We start from the raw sequence: 15,956 nt of genomic DNA, 5'->3' as shown, positions 1-15,956 counted from the left end.
GTCTCTGGGCCCCTGCCCCGGCACGCCCCCCTGTATATACACACGTAACCTATCATATTTATTGACCCTTCTTCCCCACCCCAACAGAACACTACAACCCACACAAACCGCGGGACAGCCCGCTGTCAGATCAACTCTAACCGCTGGAAAAGGACAATCTGCTTTTTTTTCCTCCCGCTCGCTTTGTTCTCCTGCCTTGCCTGCAGTCACTCGCCTTACGGACACAACATAACCCACGCAACAAAGCGTTCTCTTCGGAGCTAGAGTGAGACACTGGGCAGGTTGGGATTGAGGCTAAGAGCAGCGAAGAAGACAATGCAAGATAGCAGCAGTGGCGACGTTATCGACATAGACAGTGGAGTGGGACTGGGCGGACTCGCAGGCCCATTGTCACAGCAGGGAAACCCAGACATGAATCTGGGCAGTCCGGACGCCATGAACCCACAGGCGGTGAAAAGGGTGCACGACATGCTCTCGCCGCCAAGATCGACGCCGGTTGTCGGCACGAGTGTGAACACGAATGGATACGCAGACGAGAGCACTGCGTCCAAGATCAATATGTCAAATAGTGGCACAGCAGGCGCCACAGCTGGAGAAGATGAAGATAACAAGGTGTTCAACGGAGAAGTCAACACGAAGATCGCTTGCTTGACGTGTCGGGAGAAGAAGCTCAAGTGCGACAAGCTGTTGCCTGTGTGCAGCCGGTGTGCCAAGAAGGGCTGTCCGTGCATCTACGTGGAGCACAAGAAGACCGGTCCCAAGCCGAACTCCGTTGCAAGGGTGAAAAAGCATGACCTGTCTTCGTCTTCAAATGAGAACTCGGAAAACGAAAATGCCGCAGGCTCGCATATCAATGCTCACGTCGGAGCTAGCGTGAACGGGAACGGGAATGGGAACGACAGCATAAACATGGGTGGCGCCAACGCCAACGCACAGACACTGGCGAAGAAAATGTCTGTCAGGTGGAAGAGGGTCAAAACCGCAGACCCCTACTCGACCGTTTTCAGCCAGCCAGATCAATTGCAGCAGGCGTCACCATCGCAGACGCAGAACTCGACCCGTATACCGGTTTTGAACTTCATGAACCCCTCGGCGCACTCCACCCCCGCTTCATCATCAAGCAACCATTATTACGGACAGCCCTTGGTCAGTAGCAACACTGCCGACTTGAGAAATGTTGACTACAACGAAGGGCACAAAATGAATATTTCAGGCCTTCCCAACATCAATGAACCACATCGTCATCCGATACCTGGTTCAATACCTAATTCTGTAAACAACATTAACGACAATAATGACAATACCGACCTTGGTCACATGATTAATGATAATAATAATAATGCTCACGAGAGCAACAATAATAACGGTGAAATGAACAAAAACAAAAGTAGCAACGTTGATACTAACAGCAACAACAACAATAACAATAATGCTCGCATGGCATATGCAGGCTCTCTGAATTCCCAAATCCATCAGCACACTGCGAAGCTGAAAATACCAGAAACCTTTAATACGAACCTAACTAATCTCACCAATAAGTCCTTTGAAGAGGTGATAGGCTTGCCTCACTTAAACCTTACAATGCAGGATATTGACAAATTTCACTCGTTTTACTTCAATTCAAGTACAAGAATCTTCAAGTACTCCATCCAAAGATACTACAACACTTTTGTCAAAGAGCCAAAATCAATTTTGCACTACTCGTACATGATATGGACAATGGCATGCTTCTACTTGGATGAGTATGAATACATGGTGGAAAAAATGTATAAATCTGCTTTGGTCCAAATGAACAACTATTGGGAATCCAACAGAGACTCGTTTCATTCTGACATTCTAACCTATTTACATGCTCTTTGCCTAAAATCACAGTTCGAATTTTTATCAGGCAGAGAAATGAGGGCAGCTTTAACAGTTGCTTCTTCCATCAGACTCACCCAAATGTATGGGTATGACCAAATAGACCTTTCTCCAACAACTTTGGGCAGCCCAGCCATTTTTTTCAGAAGTAGTTCTATAACTTCCGAAAAATACGAGTCAACAAATACACTACTACAAGACGATAATTTAGATCCAGATATCCCTTTGGTTGAAGAGCGCAGGCGTGTCCTTTGGGAAGTCTTTGCCATAGACAAGTGGTCTTCTCTTGTCACTGGCCTACCTTGTGCCCTATCCGTTGACAGCTTATCGGTCATTTTTACAAAACTACCATCTCCAACGACTTTTTTGCCGCTAAATAATGACTCGGAAATGTCAGAGTCAGAAAATGAACAAAGCAGTTTTTATTTGCATGAAGCAATGCAGAAATTAGATAATAATCAAGTATTACTTGACATAAATTCATCTTCTTCCAAAATTTTGTTATTGACTATTTCTGAAAACATTATTAAATGGTGTAAGATGTTTTTAAATATGGTTGAATTAGAGACCTTGAAGTCTCAGTCAAGCATAGAATCAATCAGAAACAAAGTAGATGAATTGGTAAGGAATTTCGAAAGCATGCATAATAACTTGTTGTTTTTCGATTTAACTACAGAACCTTTGATGAACATCGTGATCACAAATACTTCCACCCTTCTATATCAAAGTGTCTTGATCAAATTTGGATCATTGTTTGATTTGCAATTCAAGGAAAACCCAACTGGAGCGAATATTTCTGAGAATGAGATCAGATTATTCAAAGATATTTTATATGAGGTCTCAGCGATGAGTGAAAAGTTGGTTTCACGATTCATCAAAAAATCACACATAGAGAATCATTTGAAAAAAGCACCTGTTTTCATAGTTTTCATTAACAGTATCAAATCCCTTTTTCAATGTATTGCCTTTGTATATAGATTCAATAAGATCTTGCACGTTGACGAAGAAAGAAAAAAGTCGTTACTTGATACAATCAATTCGTGTGCTACAGTTATAAATGGAATGTCTGTCAAAACTCCGATTGTGGAGAAGACAAAAGATATTATAAATAATGGTCAAGAATTATTGGATCATTCTGCACACATGCTTTCCTTCTTCGACTCTTTCTTTGACTCGGCCAGATCTTTTTGATGTTGCCATACTTATTTCTTCTTCTACTTAGCCCTTTTTGCCGCTGATTATAGAATAATCGACGACGCTGTACAGTTAGTTCATAATGTAATTTCACAACTATAACTTTTATAAAGCAAAGTGATGCACTCTGCATTCTTCTTTCAAGTCCAGGCATCAAGCATAGAGGTTACCGGTTTGGTTTTAGTATCCGCTGGTTTGGCCTTAGTAACAACTGCGGCATCGGTATTGGCTTCTTGATCAATCGCATAGCTATCTAGTAAGCTAGTTTTCTTCGTTGGCTTCGCAATACTTGTGGAATAGCTGTCCAGCAAATTTGGCGTTTTCCCTGTACCCGTATTCGGGGTATTGGAGTATGAATCAAGTATATTATGAGCATTCCCACTCTTTGAATCCATGAAAGAATCAAGAAGGCTGGATGCATGACCGTTAGCAGGCAAAGCTGGAAGCTCTGATGAAGAGGTGGTTGTATTCGACATGAATTTAGCAAGAATATCACCCGGCTGTTTCCTTGTCCTGTCATCGTTAGGATAAGAATCTCTTGCCGGGATGCTAGAAGAAACGTCGTCCATCCTCTCTTGACTGGAGAATTTCCATTTTTTGACCAGGTATAATGCTAACCAGTCACATCCCATTCTAGAATACATTGTAGCTGCTTTGATAACGAAAGAAAACTCGTGTTCGGGCTTGACATCTGCAATGCCTTTATAATATGCCACATTTCTATTCCTCAAAGAATCATACATTACTAGTAAGACAGGGTCCTCGGTATTACTAGTTCTGATGACATTGTCTATATTAACCCATCTATAGTTGGGTAATATTTTTTCGATATCTTCTTTGATACAATGCAAAGGCTTTATCAATGCTTGTGCTGCATGAGGTTTATCTCCTAGTATCCAAAATACCCAGCTGAGCTTCCACCTATCATTTGTTGTAATTGCATCTGTAAGAATTTTTCTTTCCAAAATGCTTTTTATACTTGGTCCATTGTCACAGCCTTCATAACAACGAGCAACAGCTACCGCCAAAGCAACGTCATCCAGTTGTTTAACTATAACATTTACGGCATCTTTCGGAGCATCTGCTAATAAGAAAAATGAGGCAGCCTCGACATATCTATGTTTTCCTAAAAGAACATATGCATTTTTCAGCGCAGCCGATTTCCACCTTTTTTCTGTGAAGTCATGACTAAGGAATTTCACCATTTTATCTCGTTCACTGTGTCCGATTGAGGTTTTCCAGAGACCAATTAATATATGTTTCTTTTTCAATGTCAAATAGAAAATAGAACATGTAGTTGGGTCTTTTTTACCACCATTCTCGTTTTGAAACTTTAAAAACTCGTTTGCGGCTATTTTTTCCATCACACTTTTTAATTTATGATTCTCCATCCAATACGGCAGTAAGTATCTTTTTGCATTCAACCAATCAATTTTCATTTCAGCCTGCTCATCGACAATGTTGTATAGCAAGTCCTTGTTATCAGAGTGTAATGCAAAAGTCATATCTCTCATACGGATCGAGTTATTTATATTTCTCATCACTTCCCTGCCCATATTTACCATGAATAGTTTCATTGTTAGATAAAACTTAAGGCCATTAATATCCAACACCTTCACATATTTTAACAAAATTTCTTTCATTATACTCACTGTATGAGAGAGTGTAATTTGCTGATGTCCTGACAAAAAGGGTAGTCTCATTTTTTGTAGTTTTTCTATAAGAATTTCTCCACATTGCTCATTGAAATCGGTCGTGTCAATAGCTGAATCTGGATCGTTTTTTTTATCCCACTGTTGCAATTTTTCATCATTCACATCGTTAGTATGAGACATTATTGCACTAATTGGAATTCCTAGATCAAAGTCGTCATCCTTTCTCTTACCCAGGTCTATCTCTCTCAAAACTACGGATAGTTTAGCAAGGATCGACTTAATAAGAGTATGCCTGCCACTGAAAAGTAACTGAATAATGAATTGGGGATGATACAACGGTAGCGGACCATTCAATGCTGAGCATAAATGAAAAATATCATTGCTCAAGATTTCCAAAGTTCCTATGGCTTTTGTAGCAGTAAAATCCTTATCGTCTATCTTTTTGTCACTTAGGTATAGTTGGTTGCCAGCACCTACTACCAATAAGCCATCTTCCATCCATATTGAATCACCTATCTCATGTGTCGTTTGATCCGAAATATCCACCTTCTTGATTTTTGCAAAAGACAAAGTGTTATTAGTATAATCATAACGTAGCTGAGTATATAACAACGAATGTAGCTTGAAGCCGACTGCTAGTATACCTTGGCCATAAACTGTTGACGTCCAATCCAAATCTTTAATGATTTCACCTTGAAACTCTTCAAAATAATCCATCACACCAACTTTCGTATCCCATATACTTAACTTTGTTTTCGACCCGTCGACAACTGCCATTTTGTTTATAGAAGAACAAGATATGAAGGAGCAATTCTGAACTCCAGTTCTAAATTTGTCCTTCAAATGCCAACAAATAGTTTTATCCTTGTCATTCCCACTGAAGGTAACATAATAAACGGAAACAAGGCCGTTAGAAGAAACTGTTGCTAAAACATCTCGTCCGGCTTTTCCAATAAACTGCTTCCAACCTACAGGGTTTATTGCCGAGATTATATGGAGATCATCTTTCTCTGAAGCATTTAAATCTTGAATCGAACATTCAAACAGTTCGTAAAATGCTTCACTTTTGCTCTTTGGTTCACTTTTATTCGAGATGCTAAACTGGAATGATCTGCATTCACCGTTTTTGAAAATCATTACAAGGTGACATTCTGTTGCACTTGATTCCGGTAGTAAAAATATACACTCAGGATCTGTATTAATCTTGATGTCAAGAGATGAAATGTTACGTGCAACCCTTCCCGAACCTTCATCGGTGTTCAAACAGTCATAGCAGATAAGTTTATCTTTTAATAGTGTAAACACATAGTCGCCATTCTTCCATATCACTGCATTTATAACGGGAGAGCTTGTTATTATTATTGACTTTTTTGTGAGTGTTGTCCTTCCATTGTTTAAATAGATAGGACTCCAAAGGTAGTTTTCATCAAACCGGGTCACTGATAGAATTGAAGAACCGTCAGTCGATCTTATTAACCTTTTTACTGATTTATTGTGACCTGTGAACTTTTGCTGAAGACATCCAATTGAAATGTCTTTTACTGGATATTTTTTTCCTTCGTCCTTGAGGGACCTCGACCTGTCAAATTGAAATAATTCTCCAAATGTGAAACCAAGTTCCCTTATAGTATTTTTGAAAAAATCATGTATTACTAGAGTTAGAGTCATTTTTCCCGAATAATGATTGATTTGTATAGATTTTAGAAGGAAAGCATTAGGAATTGTTGGCAAGCAATATTTTGATAATTTTATTTTTGCGTTAAATGTTTGACCATTTTGTTTAAATTTATCAATCAAAAATGACGACATGTTTGTGGGTAACGCATTGCATAGATTGCTCAAACCATACAATCGAACTTCTCCATCACTTCCTATGATAATACATAACTCACACTTGGCATTCATCAGATCAAGAAGTTTATGTCTTTTCCTTGCTGAACTATCAAGTTCCACTGAGCTTTTTTCCTCTTCTGTATCGTTAAGTAATGCTTCAATACCAAGCTCAAGGTATGGATTGTCTATGAAAACAACTGATTTTATCACTCCAAGTTCTCTTTTATACGACTCACCGGCATATAAATCCAATGAACCGGAGTTGAATATTTCAAATCCTCTTTCTAATCTGTATGTGGAATATACCTTTAATAATGAATTATTTGTAATTGTATAAAGGACATTATGTTGATTTTCAACACTAATTCCCGAGCCGCTCTGTTCAGAAAGTGCCAGTCGAGGAACATTTTTTATTATACTGTTAGTTGGCTTTAAAATATCACTGTTCGATGGTGACATATACACTGGGCTGGCCTTTTTCACATCTTTGTTATTCGGATCTGTAGAATTCATATGATTCTTCCAGAAAATATCTGTGACATAAGCATCGTGCAAGAGGTAATGAAGCTCGAAATCACAGAATTCAGTATCAAATCCTAATCTATGCCAAAGTTTCACATTTTTATCATAACGGCCAATACTTGCGATGCATGTGGCATTTGGCGAGAACTTGACTTTGTACACAGGGTTCGGCTGCTTTTTGTGCCAGACTAATTTACACTTCATAGTCTTCTCATCATTTTCATTGACATACGACAGTTGGTGCATTGTTAAAGAGTCGTTAGACCCCGTCACCAACTCGCAAAGGGTTTTAGGGTTAAACTCTGGCGGTAAGTCTAAAAACTGGGAGTCTAGATCCATGTCAGAGACCTCAGAGTAGTCAGACCAGCTCAAACACGTAATGTCTGTTTGGTCATCTTCGTTTGTTATAACATGTTCTAAAGTCCATTCAATTCTCAATTCGTCCAGGTTCTTACGCCCATGAAAAATAAAATTGTAACAATTGGAGATCACCGGAGTATAGACATAGACCTGATTCTTGATGGCTACAGCTATTTTTCCATTCACTTTGTTGGCATCCACAACGAAGGAATCAGCGGGGAGATATATGGTTTGTAAATGTGTAGAATTTTTGGTGAAAATGACCAAATTGTTTCCTGATGTATAGGCCAAAATCTGGATTGTGTTCCAGTTCACAAAACTGCAAGAGTTTGTGGTGTCATTCGGCTCCCCAGGTAAAAACCCTAAAGGCATTGTATTTAGTCCTGCCTTATTATTGTATACTGTACTACCCAAATAGTCTTTTATGGGACCCTGGATGAAGAGGTCTTTCTCATCATATGTTCACTCTCGGCCTATCTGTCAGCTTAAGTGTGATACAGAAAACATGTGACCGCCGAGAAAGAAATTGTGCGATCTCTCAAGGGTAGGAGATCTACTACATGAAAAAAAGATTACAGTTGTACGGGTTATGGAAGGCAGAAAGGAAGACTGTCCTTGGTGGTGAGTTCCAGCGTAAGGATAAGACATAAATATACTAAGACCTAACTAGATAATGGTGGCTAGTTGCAAGGACCAGTTGAAACAAGTTGCCATTTGTTTGCAAAGATCACCATGCGTGATGATCGAAAGGCATACCCCGAAGGAATGTATCAACAACCCAGAATTGAATAATGAGCTTCCTGATTTGTGCAAAGCACAGTTGGCTACATTTTTAGACTGCAAAAGAGGAATAGTGGATATGAGGAAAAGAATCAGAGGTAACGGTACCTTGAGTACTGGAAAGTACGACGAACAATATCGGAAGTTGTCAGAAGGTGAATTCGATCCAAGGGAAGAGATGAAGAAGCTGAAAACGTTAAACTCAAACCAGAAGCAATAACCTGGTAGTCCCGGTATCCTGTACATTCTTTCTGCATATTTTGATTTCTTGTATTCTATAAAATTTACCTTCCATATATGCTCTGGTCTCTCTTATTATATATACTATGTATGCAGGTAGAAGAAGAGAATCTAGTTTTTGCCTAGGGCAACTATACGATCCACTAACCTGTCAACAATGCTACTAGTAATGTTTGGAGAATTGAAGACACATCTGAAAAATTCACCATTGTCGTGTCCGGTCAATGCATCGTTTGGATTAGGTGAAAAATCTATCAAGAACTCACCAGAACAGTGCAAAGCTTTGGCGATTCTTCGAGTCCTAACGGTCATTTCAGCTCCTGTCAACTTTTCCCCTACCGGGTTATAGTAAAAGCAAACTTGCAAACAAGGGATCGGAAAGTCGTTTATCAGAGTAAAACCTTCAGTTTCTTTCAATTTTGCAACAAAATAGTTTGCAATGGCGTATGAATGTTCTACTCTCTTTTTCAGTCCACCTTGTCCATAATATAACCATGCCAAGTACAGTTTTACCGCATCTGATCTCCGACCACATCCCATTGTACCATTTCCCAAATCAAAATTCTCTTCGTCGTCTCGTGCGTTATGGAAGAGATATGGCGCATGTAAGGAGTTTGCTTGCGTAAAGATACGTTCGTCCGGTACTAGCAAAAAAGAACACGTTGTCGGGACACCAAGCATCTTATGGGGACTGGCAGTAATCGAGTCCACCAAGTGTGATCCTTTCAGCATATGTGCCTTTTCTGGACTAAAAATCACATTTCCACCCCAAGATCCATCAATATGGACCCACATGTTGTAATCCTTGGCAACTGCAGAAATTTCCTCAAAGGGATCAAACGAACCAAATACTGTTGTTCCCGCAGTCGCATTAACATAAAGCGGGGTGTATCCTTCTGCAATACGTTCCTGAATCGACTGGCTCAAAATCTTGACGTTCATCCTTCCCACTTCGTCAACTGGAATTTTGAAAACAGAGTTTGCACCTATACCTAGCAAGATAGCAGCTTTCTCGACACTGTAATGACAGTGAGCACTAGTGAAAATCGCAAACTTATGACCAGAAGTCCCTTCGAGTTTTGTTTCAGGATACTTTATGCTTCTTGCAATCTGTAAACTGGTGATGTTAGACCAGGATCCACCACTAAAAGTCAATCCACCAGCAAATTTGTCGCTGAAACCATACAAGTTGGCATATCTCTGTGAAACCTTCCGTTCAATTGCTGAAAGAGCAGGAGAAACAGTGAAGACATGTGAATTGGTATTCAGGATAGATAGAAGAAGATCAGATAAAATACCTATAGGATTAGAGCCCACATACAACTTATCCATAAATCCTGGATTCCATGTAGTGACAGAGTTGTCGAGAATCTTGCCAAAAACTTTAAGCATTTCAGTGCTAGACACAGATGTTTCAGTTTGTACAGCATTTTGGAATTTTGCTTCCAAATCTTCTAGTTCTAGAATTTTGTACAGCTCTTTTGGATCTTCGAAACGAGGTCCCAGATCTCTCTCTCCGTTATCGATCTCTTTTACATAGTTAATAATGATGTCTATCGCAGGTTTCAGGATATCCTGCAGCTCTTGGACCCTATTCTTCTCTAAATCGCAATCAGCTGGGCGTGTCATTTTTGTCATCTTAGCTGAACAATGACTACTTCTTGAATCTTGGTCGGAGTACCCCAGTGAATCTTCACTATGTCCTTTGGGCATCTGAAAAACCGTTGGAATTCGTTTAAAAAATCTGTTGTCAGTTTCGACGCGTCGGCGAAAAAACAAACTGATTTCACGGAGTGGTCTTTTGGCAACATGAATTTGAAGGAGCAAAACCTTCCAAGATTCCCCAGAAAGCTTGGTTAACAAGCTAAATAGTAGATATTTTCTTTGAAGCTTCAAGCTTTTTGTATCGTGCAAAATGCAAGAGGATGGGAAACTAACTTTAAATGAAAATGTGAAGGCGGAATCCGGGGACGAGTCATACTCCGGTGATAAGGGTGTGGAGAGTGCAGAAAGACTATCTGATTTGAATAAAGCGGATAGTAATAACCAGAATCAACCCGGAGCACTAGCACATTTGAATATTAAAATTCTGGACCAAAATGATTTTGAAAAACAAGTGGAACACGATGCAGATAAAGCGATATATGAGAAAGAACTAGAGATAGAAGAAAAAAGATTGGCTAAAGCTAACGACAAGTACTTGAAGTTCAAGGGAAAACTTTTGACCTTGCAAAAAAGACTACACCAGCCTAACTTGAAAATATCAGAAAAGACAAGAATAGGTGTGCAGATAGAAGAATTGGAAGAAAATGAAATCATGCAGTCCTTGAAAGACCTTGAAGATATAAAGGAAAGAATGAAGAAGCTTAAAAGAAATATGCAACCAGTAACTCAAACACAATCGGCAGAATCGAACATACCACAACAACTTCCAGAAGAAACTAGAGAAGAGTACCTTATACGTACGGGTAAAATTACGGCATTTGGTACTGCAAATGCGTTTATCGAGGAGAACAATGATGCTGACAGAATGCAAGTCCCTACCCACAAGAATCTTATAATGCCTGGATTCAATAATATTGCGGTTGTGGATGAAAAAGATAAACCAGCTTCAATCGATTTAGAGTCCATAGAATTTTTAGGTGAAAAGTCTGTCAGTGGGCGAACTGCGAAAAGAACTCACAAGATCATGAAAGCTGATGCGGAAGAAGAAGGCGATGATGGCGATTTCAAAATTGATTACGATGAAATCAACAGTGACGATATGGATGATGATAGTGAAGTTATTGATGAAATATATACTGATGATGATATAGATGTTACCCAAAGGAAAAAGAGAAGAAAGAAATCTGCTACTGATGAATTAATAATCGACAATTTAGATGATGGTAATGAAACGTTTTATGAAAAAAGACTGAATAATTGGGTAAGCCAAAGATCAGCTATGAGGCTGCAAAACTCCCCAGATTACGTTGATGATCCTTCTGTCCCAGAATGGTACAAACCCCATCCAACAATCAAAGATGCTATTTTGAATGATAAATTTAGACTACCGGGTGATATCTTCCCTAGTCTATTTGATTACCAGAAAACTTGTGTACAGTGGTTATCTGAACTTTATAATCAAAAAACTGGTGGTATAATAGGAGATGAAATGGGATTGGGAAAAACGATTCAGATGATATCCTTTCTTGCAGGTTTACATTACAGTCAAAATCTCAGGGGTCCAATTCTTGTTGTATGTCCGGCTACAGTTTTGAGACAGTGGTGCAACGAATTTCACCGCTGGTGGCCCCCTTTCAGAGCTGTGATTCTTCATTCTATAGGTGAAGGACTTTCCAAAACGAAGAGTAACAAACGATCTGCTGAAGACGATGAAGATGATGAAGATCTTTATGACTTAGAGAATGAAGATTACGGATCGGTACCAACACTCGGAAGAACAAAAGATAATAAGGTTGTGAGAGAATTGGTTGAGAAGGTAGTCAAAAATGGCCACGTTTTAATTACAACTTATGCTGGGGTTAGAATGTATGCTAAGTATTTAATACCGGTAAAGTGGGGGTACGTTGTTTTAGATGAAGGGCACAAAATCAGGAATCCCGATAGTTTCATAACCATCACTTGTAAACAACTTAGGACGCCCAATCGGATAATTCTATCAGGTACCCCTATTCAGAACAATTTAATCGAGTTGTGGAGCTTGTTTGATTTTGTGTTTCCTGGAAGGCTAGGCACTTTACCCGTTTTTCAAAGGCAATTTTGTGTACCTATTAATTTAGGAGGGTATGCTAATGCAACTAACGTTCAAGTTCAGGCAGGTTACAAATGTGCAGTTGTTTTGAAAGATTTGGTTTCACCATACCTTTTAAGAAGGGTTAAAACTGATGTTGCGAAGGATTTGCCCAAAAAGACAGAAATGGTACTATTTTGCAAATTAACACCAGAGCAAAGAAGGCTATATAAGAAGTTCATTGATTCTGCCGATCTAAAGAGAATACTTGAGGGGAAAAGAAACGCACTATTTGGGATTGACATGTTAAGAAAAATATGCAATCACCCAAACTTGGTGGATTTGAATCTCAAAGACAAAAAGATCACCAAGCTTCCCTCAATTGAAGAATTGTCTTCAAAATCTGGAAAAATACAAGTAGTGATGGCACTATTAGAATTATGGAAAAGAGAAGATAGAAAAACGTTGATTTTTACACAAACGAAGCAGATGTTAAATATTTTGCAGCAACTATTGGATCTGCTCAATGAGAGTAGTGAAGGAGGTTACAAGTATATGAGAATGGATGGTTCAACTCCGATCATTCAAAGACAAAGTCTTGTTGACCAGTTCAACTTGAATCCTCAGTATAAGGTATTTTTGCTAACCACTAGAGTAGGTGGCTTGGGAGTGAACTTGACGGGTGCGTCTAGAGTAATCATATACGATCCAGATTGGAATCCTTCTACTGATATGCAGGCAAGAGAACGGGCATGGCGTCTAGGTCAAAAGCAGGATGTTGCCATTTATCGATTGATAATGGCCTCTTCAATAGAAGAAAAAATTTATCATCGTCAAATCTTCAAACAATTCCTAACCAATAAGATTCTCAAGGACCCTAAACAGAAGCGATTTTTCAAGATGACAGATATGTATGATCTCTTCACTTTAGGTGATGATGATGTAAAAGGAACCGAAACTGCAGACTTGTTTGGTGCAGATGAACAAACATTCGATGGCATCAAGGAACGTAAAACAAAGTTTAAGTCCAGATTGACAAACAACAAATCTAATACCCATGCATCACCGGAAGTTAAAGACGAAGGTGATGATGATTTCCTCAAGGCTACCAGATTAGCTGGTGTTTCAGGATTAGAAGAATATAATGACGAGCAAATGCGAGAAAAATCTATGTTTGATGATGACGATAGCAGAACCCAAGACTCATCAGCTAGTGGCGGAAATGAAAAGAACATCATGTCTGAAATTTTTAAGAAGACAGGTATTCATTCTGCTGTTGAGCATGATTCCATATTGGATAAGGGAAATTACAACAGTGGATTAGCCTCATCCATGGCTTTAATTGACAATGAAGCTACAAGAATTGCCAACGACGCCGTTGCGGCCTTAAAAGAAAGTCGGAGTCTGACTAAAAAAAGCAATTTTGCAGTCCCCACATGGACTGGAAAATTTGGGGCTGCAGGAAAGTTCAATAGCGTTAACAATAGTAAGAGACGGAAACTCCCTCAAAGTCAAACCCCTTTCTCGGAGAGATCTTCCAGCCCTGCCTCATCTAACTCTATTCTTGCCAATTTAAGAGCAAAGAAAGAGGCGACTAACAAGCGTCCTGCCTCGCAATCACAAACCTTGATAACGCAATTAAGCAGTTACATGGCTGGTGTTGATGGAAATTTCAGCAAGTCCAGTCAAATACTTGAGCATCTGGATGTTGATCTTTCGGATGAGAAGACAGTAAAGGTGGTGAGAAATATGCTGAAGAGTATATGTTCCTGGGATAAAGAGAAGAAAGGATGGGTCTTAAATCCGGAGTTTAGATGATATAGTTTCTGCACTCCAAGTAAGCTCTTGATAAAATGGATTTGCGATTCTGCAATTTCTGCAATGTTTAACACTCATTCTTATGCTGTGTCGCCGTTGCAGTTATAGTGAAATTCAAGTGTATGTGAAGAAATTATAGGATTAAAAAAAAGTTGTATACATTAACCCCCAAGAAAAAAAGTACGAGTAAAAATAATAGAAATAACAGCCTGGTTCAAAGTTAAAACGATATGAAAGCCAGTTATTTTGTTCCGAGAGTAAAATCTCCAGAAATCCATCTGTTAAACATGGTCAAAGATGCCTTAGGTTGGTCGTAAGGAACCATATGGCCACCATCAAACATTCTTGCAAAAGTAAAATGTTCGAAGTTTTTAACCTCACCAATCTGCTTCTTACCATCATCAGATAAGAGTTCTAAAGTTTTAGCACTACTGAAGTCGGCCTTGCCGGACCATTCCAATTCGTTAGTCCAAGCCTTGTTACCCAACCAGTTGCAAATGAAATCCTTATCACCTGCGTAAATCAAAACTGGTAAGTCTTGTTCCAAAAGATTGATAACGTTCTTGTGGTAAGGCTTCATCCAGTCACCGGCAAACAAGAAGTTTCTGTTGACGTCAAAATTACAAGATTCATAAGTTTCAACCTCAGCACCTAACTTCTCCTTGACTTCTTCTTGGTTCAAATATCCATCAATGTACTCTAATCCCTTGTAGCATAATGAGGATCCTTCGCACATCTTTCTGACATCGTAAACGTTTCTACCAGTCTTTTGATAAGGACCGATTTGACCATTATTACAGTAAATTGAGGCAGGAACACAAGAGAAGACGGACTCGGATTCGTAACAGGACTCAATAAATGATAGACATCTTGGCAAATTGGCAAGCATACCTTCACATTCAGCTTCGTCTAAAACAGGCTTGTAACCTGACTCGTCAGTACATGCCATCTTTTCATATTCAGGATATTGGGTAAGAGGGTCGGTCAAGCCATTACCTATCAAAACGGAAGTAAGATCAAAAGATCGATCAGCGTGTGAGAGAATTTCCGAAGCAAAAACGGGAACGTAGTGACCACCGTAAGATTCTGCAGCAATGTGGAATGGTAAACCGTTGTATTCTGGGAATTGTTGGAAGAAAAGCTCAAGGAAAGCATAGACATCTTTACCTGCCGCAACAGTGTCGGACACCGAAGAGGAAGAGTATGAGTAACCAACGTTAACTGGTTGGTCTAGGAAAATAACGGAAGCATTGGAGTTCCATGAGTAAGGGTTGAACACAGGATTTAAGTCCTTGTCAATCGCAGAAGATCCCAATTCGAAAAATAAGCCCGTAAGGGATGAGCAGCCTGGACCGCCATTCAACCATAAAACGACAGGGTCGTTCTTAGGGTCATTTCTACTCTCAAAGAACCAGTAGAAAAAGTGTTTGTCTTCGGACTCCACGTCCAAATAACCCGAGTATTGTTTGGTGTGGTCAACACCTAAGGCACCAGGATCTGTCTTCTTCACTCTCAACTTGTAGTCGGAGAACTTGTTGTTGGCAACGTGGAAATCCCAAAAAGAATCCGGCTTCTTGGCAATCTTGTAAACAGGGTCGGATGTGAGCTTCATGTTCTTCATCGTCTGAGGAAACTTGATTTCCATCTCAGACCATGCCTGTTTGATGGAGTCGTCCAACTTGCTGATGTCCTGGCCCGTGGCCTCACCAACCTGCTGCAACAAGGTCTTAGCCTTGTCCACGATTGAGTTGAAAGGAGTTTTGACGTCAATCTTATCCAATCTGAGAGGTTCCTGGCCTGCTTGGCCTAAGAAGGCGGCATTTGATAGTGAGAGGAAGGCACCGAGGGATACTGCCAAGGTGTTTGAGAGCTTCATCTTGTGTCTCTTTTTAGTAACTTATGGACTCAATTTGTTTTAAATGTGTGAAAGAGGGTGTGTGTGTGTATGGTTGTGAGAAAGA

At 39.6% G+C, this 15,956-nt stretch overlaps 7 protein-coding genes across 7 annotated transcripts; 3 read left to right on the top strand and 4 right to left on the bottom strand.

The window, feature by feature from the left end:
- Positions 1-315: 315 nt before the first annotated feature.
- PICMEDRAFT_12569 (hypothetical protein) lies at positions 316-3,051 on the top strand (the record flags this gene model as incomplete). Its single annotated transcript, XM_019159946.1, has 1 exon — positions 316-3,051. The coding sequence occupies one exon, from the start codon at positions 316-318 to the stop codon at positions 3,049-3,051; it is 2,736 nt and encodes a 911-aa protein (XP_019017251.1).
- A 204-nt stretch (positions 3,052-3,255) lies between these two features.
- Positions 3,256-3,555, bottom strand: PICMEDRAFT_17344 (hypothetical protein; the record flags this gene model as incomplete). Its single annotated transcript, XM_019161554.1, has 1 exon — positions 3,256-3,555. A coding segment is annotated over exon 1 (275 nt), but the record flags the coding sequence as incomplete, so codon positions are not given.
- Positions 3,556-3,638: 83 nt separating this feature from the next.
- Positions 3,639-7,790, bottom strand: PICMEDRAFT_24395 (hypothetical protein; the record flags this gene model as incomplete). Its single annotated transcript, XM_019162349.1, has 3 exons — positions 3,639-6,674; positions 6,738-6,920; positions 7,026-7,790. Coding segments are annotated over 3 exons (3,984 nt in total), but the record flags the coding sequence as incomplete, so codon positions are not given.
- Positions 7,791-8,097: 307 nt separating this feature from the next.
- PICMEDRAFT_73607 (hypothetical protein) lies at positions 8,098-8,424 on the top strand (the record flags this gene model as incomplete). Its single annotated transcript, XM_019164534.1, has 1 exon — positions 8,098-8,424. One exon carries the CDS (start codon positions 8,098-8,100, stop codon positions 8,422-8,424), a length of 327 nt encoding a protein of 108 aa, XP_019017248.1.
- A 131-nt stretch (positions 8,425-8,555) lies between these two features.
- Positions 8,556-10,073, bottom strand: PICMEDRAFT_35366 (hypothetical protein; the record flags this gene model as incomplete). Its single annotated transcript, XM_019162938.1, has 1 exon — positions 8,556-10,073. The coding sequence occupies one exon, from the start codon at positions 10,071-10,073 to the stop codon at positions 8,556-8,558; it is 1,518 nt and encodes a 505-aa protein (XP_019017247.1).
- Positions 10,074-10,359: 286 nt separating this feature from the next.
- On the top strand, positions 10,360-13,995 carry PICMEDRAFT_34718 (hypothetical protein; the record flags this gene model as incomplete). The annotated part of the gene is made up of 2 exons (XM_019162901.1): positions 10,360-11,086; positions 11,141-13,995. 2 exons carry the CDS (start codon positions 10,360-10,362, stop codon positions 13,993-13,995), a joined length of 3,582 nt encoding a protein of 1,193 aa, XP_019017246.1.
- Positions 13,996-14,236: 241 nt separating this feature from the next.
- PICMEDRAFT_59682 (hypothetical protein) lies at positions 14,237-15,871 on the bottom strand (the record flags this gene model as incomplete). Its single annotated transcript, XM_019163380.1, has 1 exon — positions 14,237-15,871. One exon carries the CDS (start codon positions 15,869-15,871, stop codon positions 14,237-14,239), a length of 1,635 nt encoding a protein of 544 aa, XP_019017245.1.
- Between the last annotated feature and the right edge of the window lie 85 nt (positions 15,872-15,956).

Source organism: Pichia membranifaciens, assembly GCF_001661235.1.
Source record: "Pichia membranifaciens NRRL Y-2026 unplaced genomic scaffold PICMEscaffold_4, whole genome shotgun sequence".
NCBI classification, from domain to species: Eukaryota; Fungi; Ascomycota; class Pichiomycetes; order Pichiales; family Pichiaceae; genus Pichia; species Pichia membranifaciens.
This window is presented reverse-complemented; position numbering and strand designations above follow the sequence as displayed.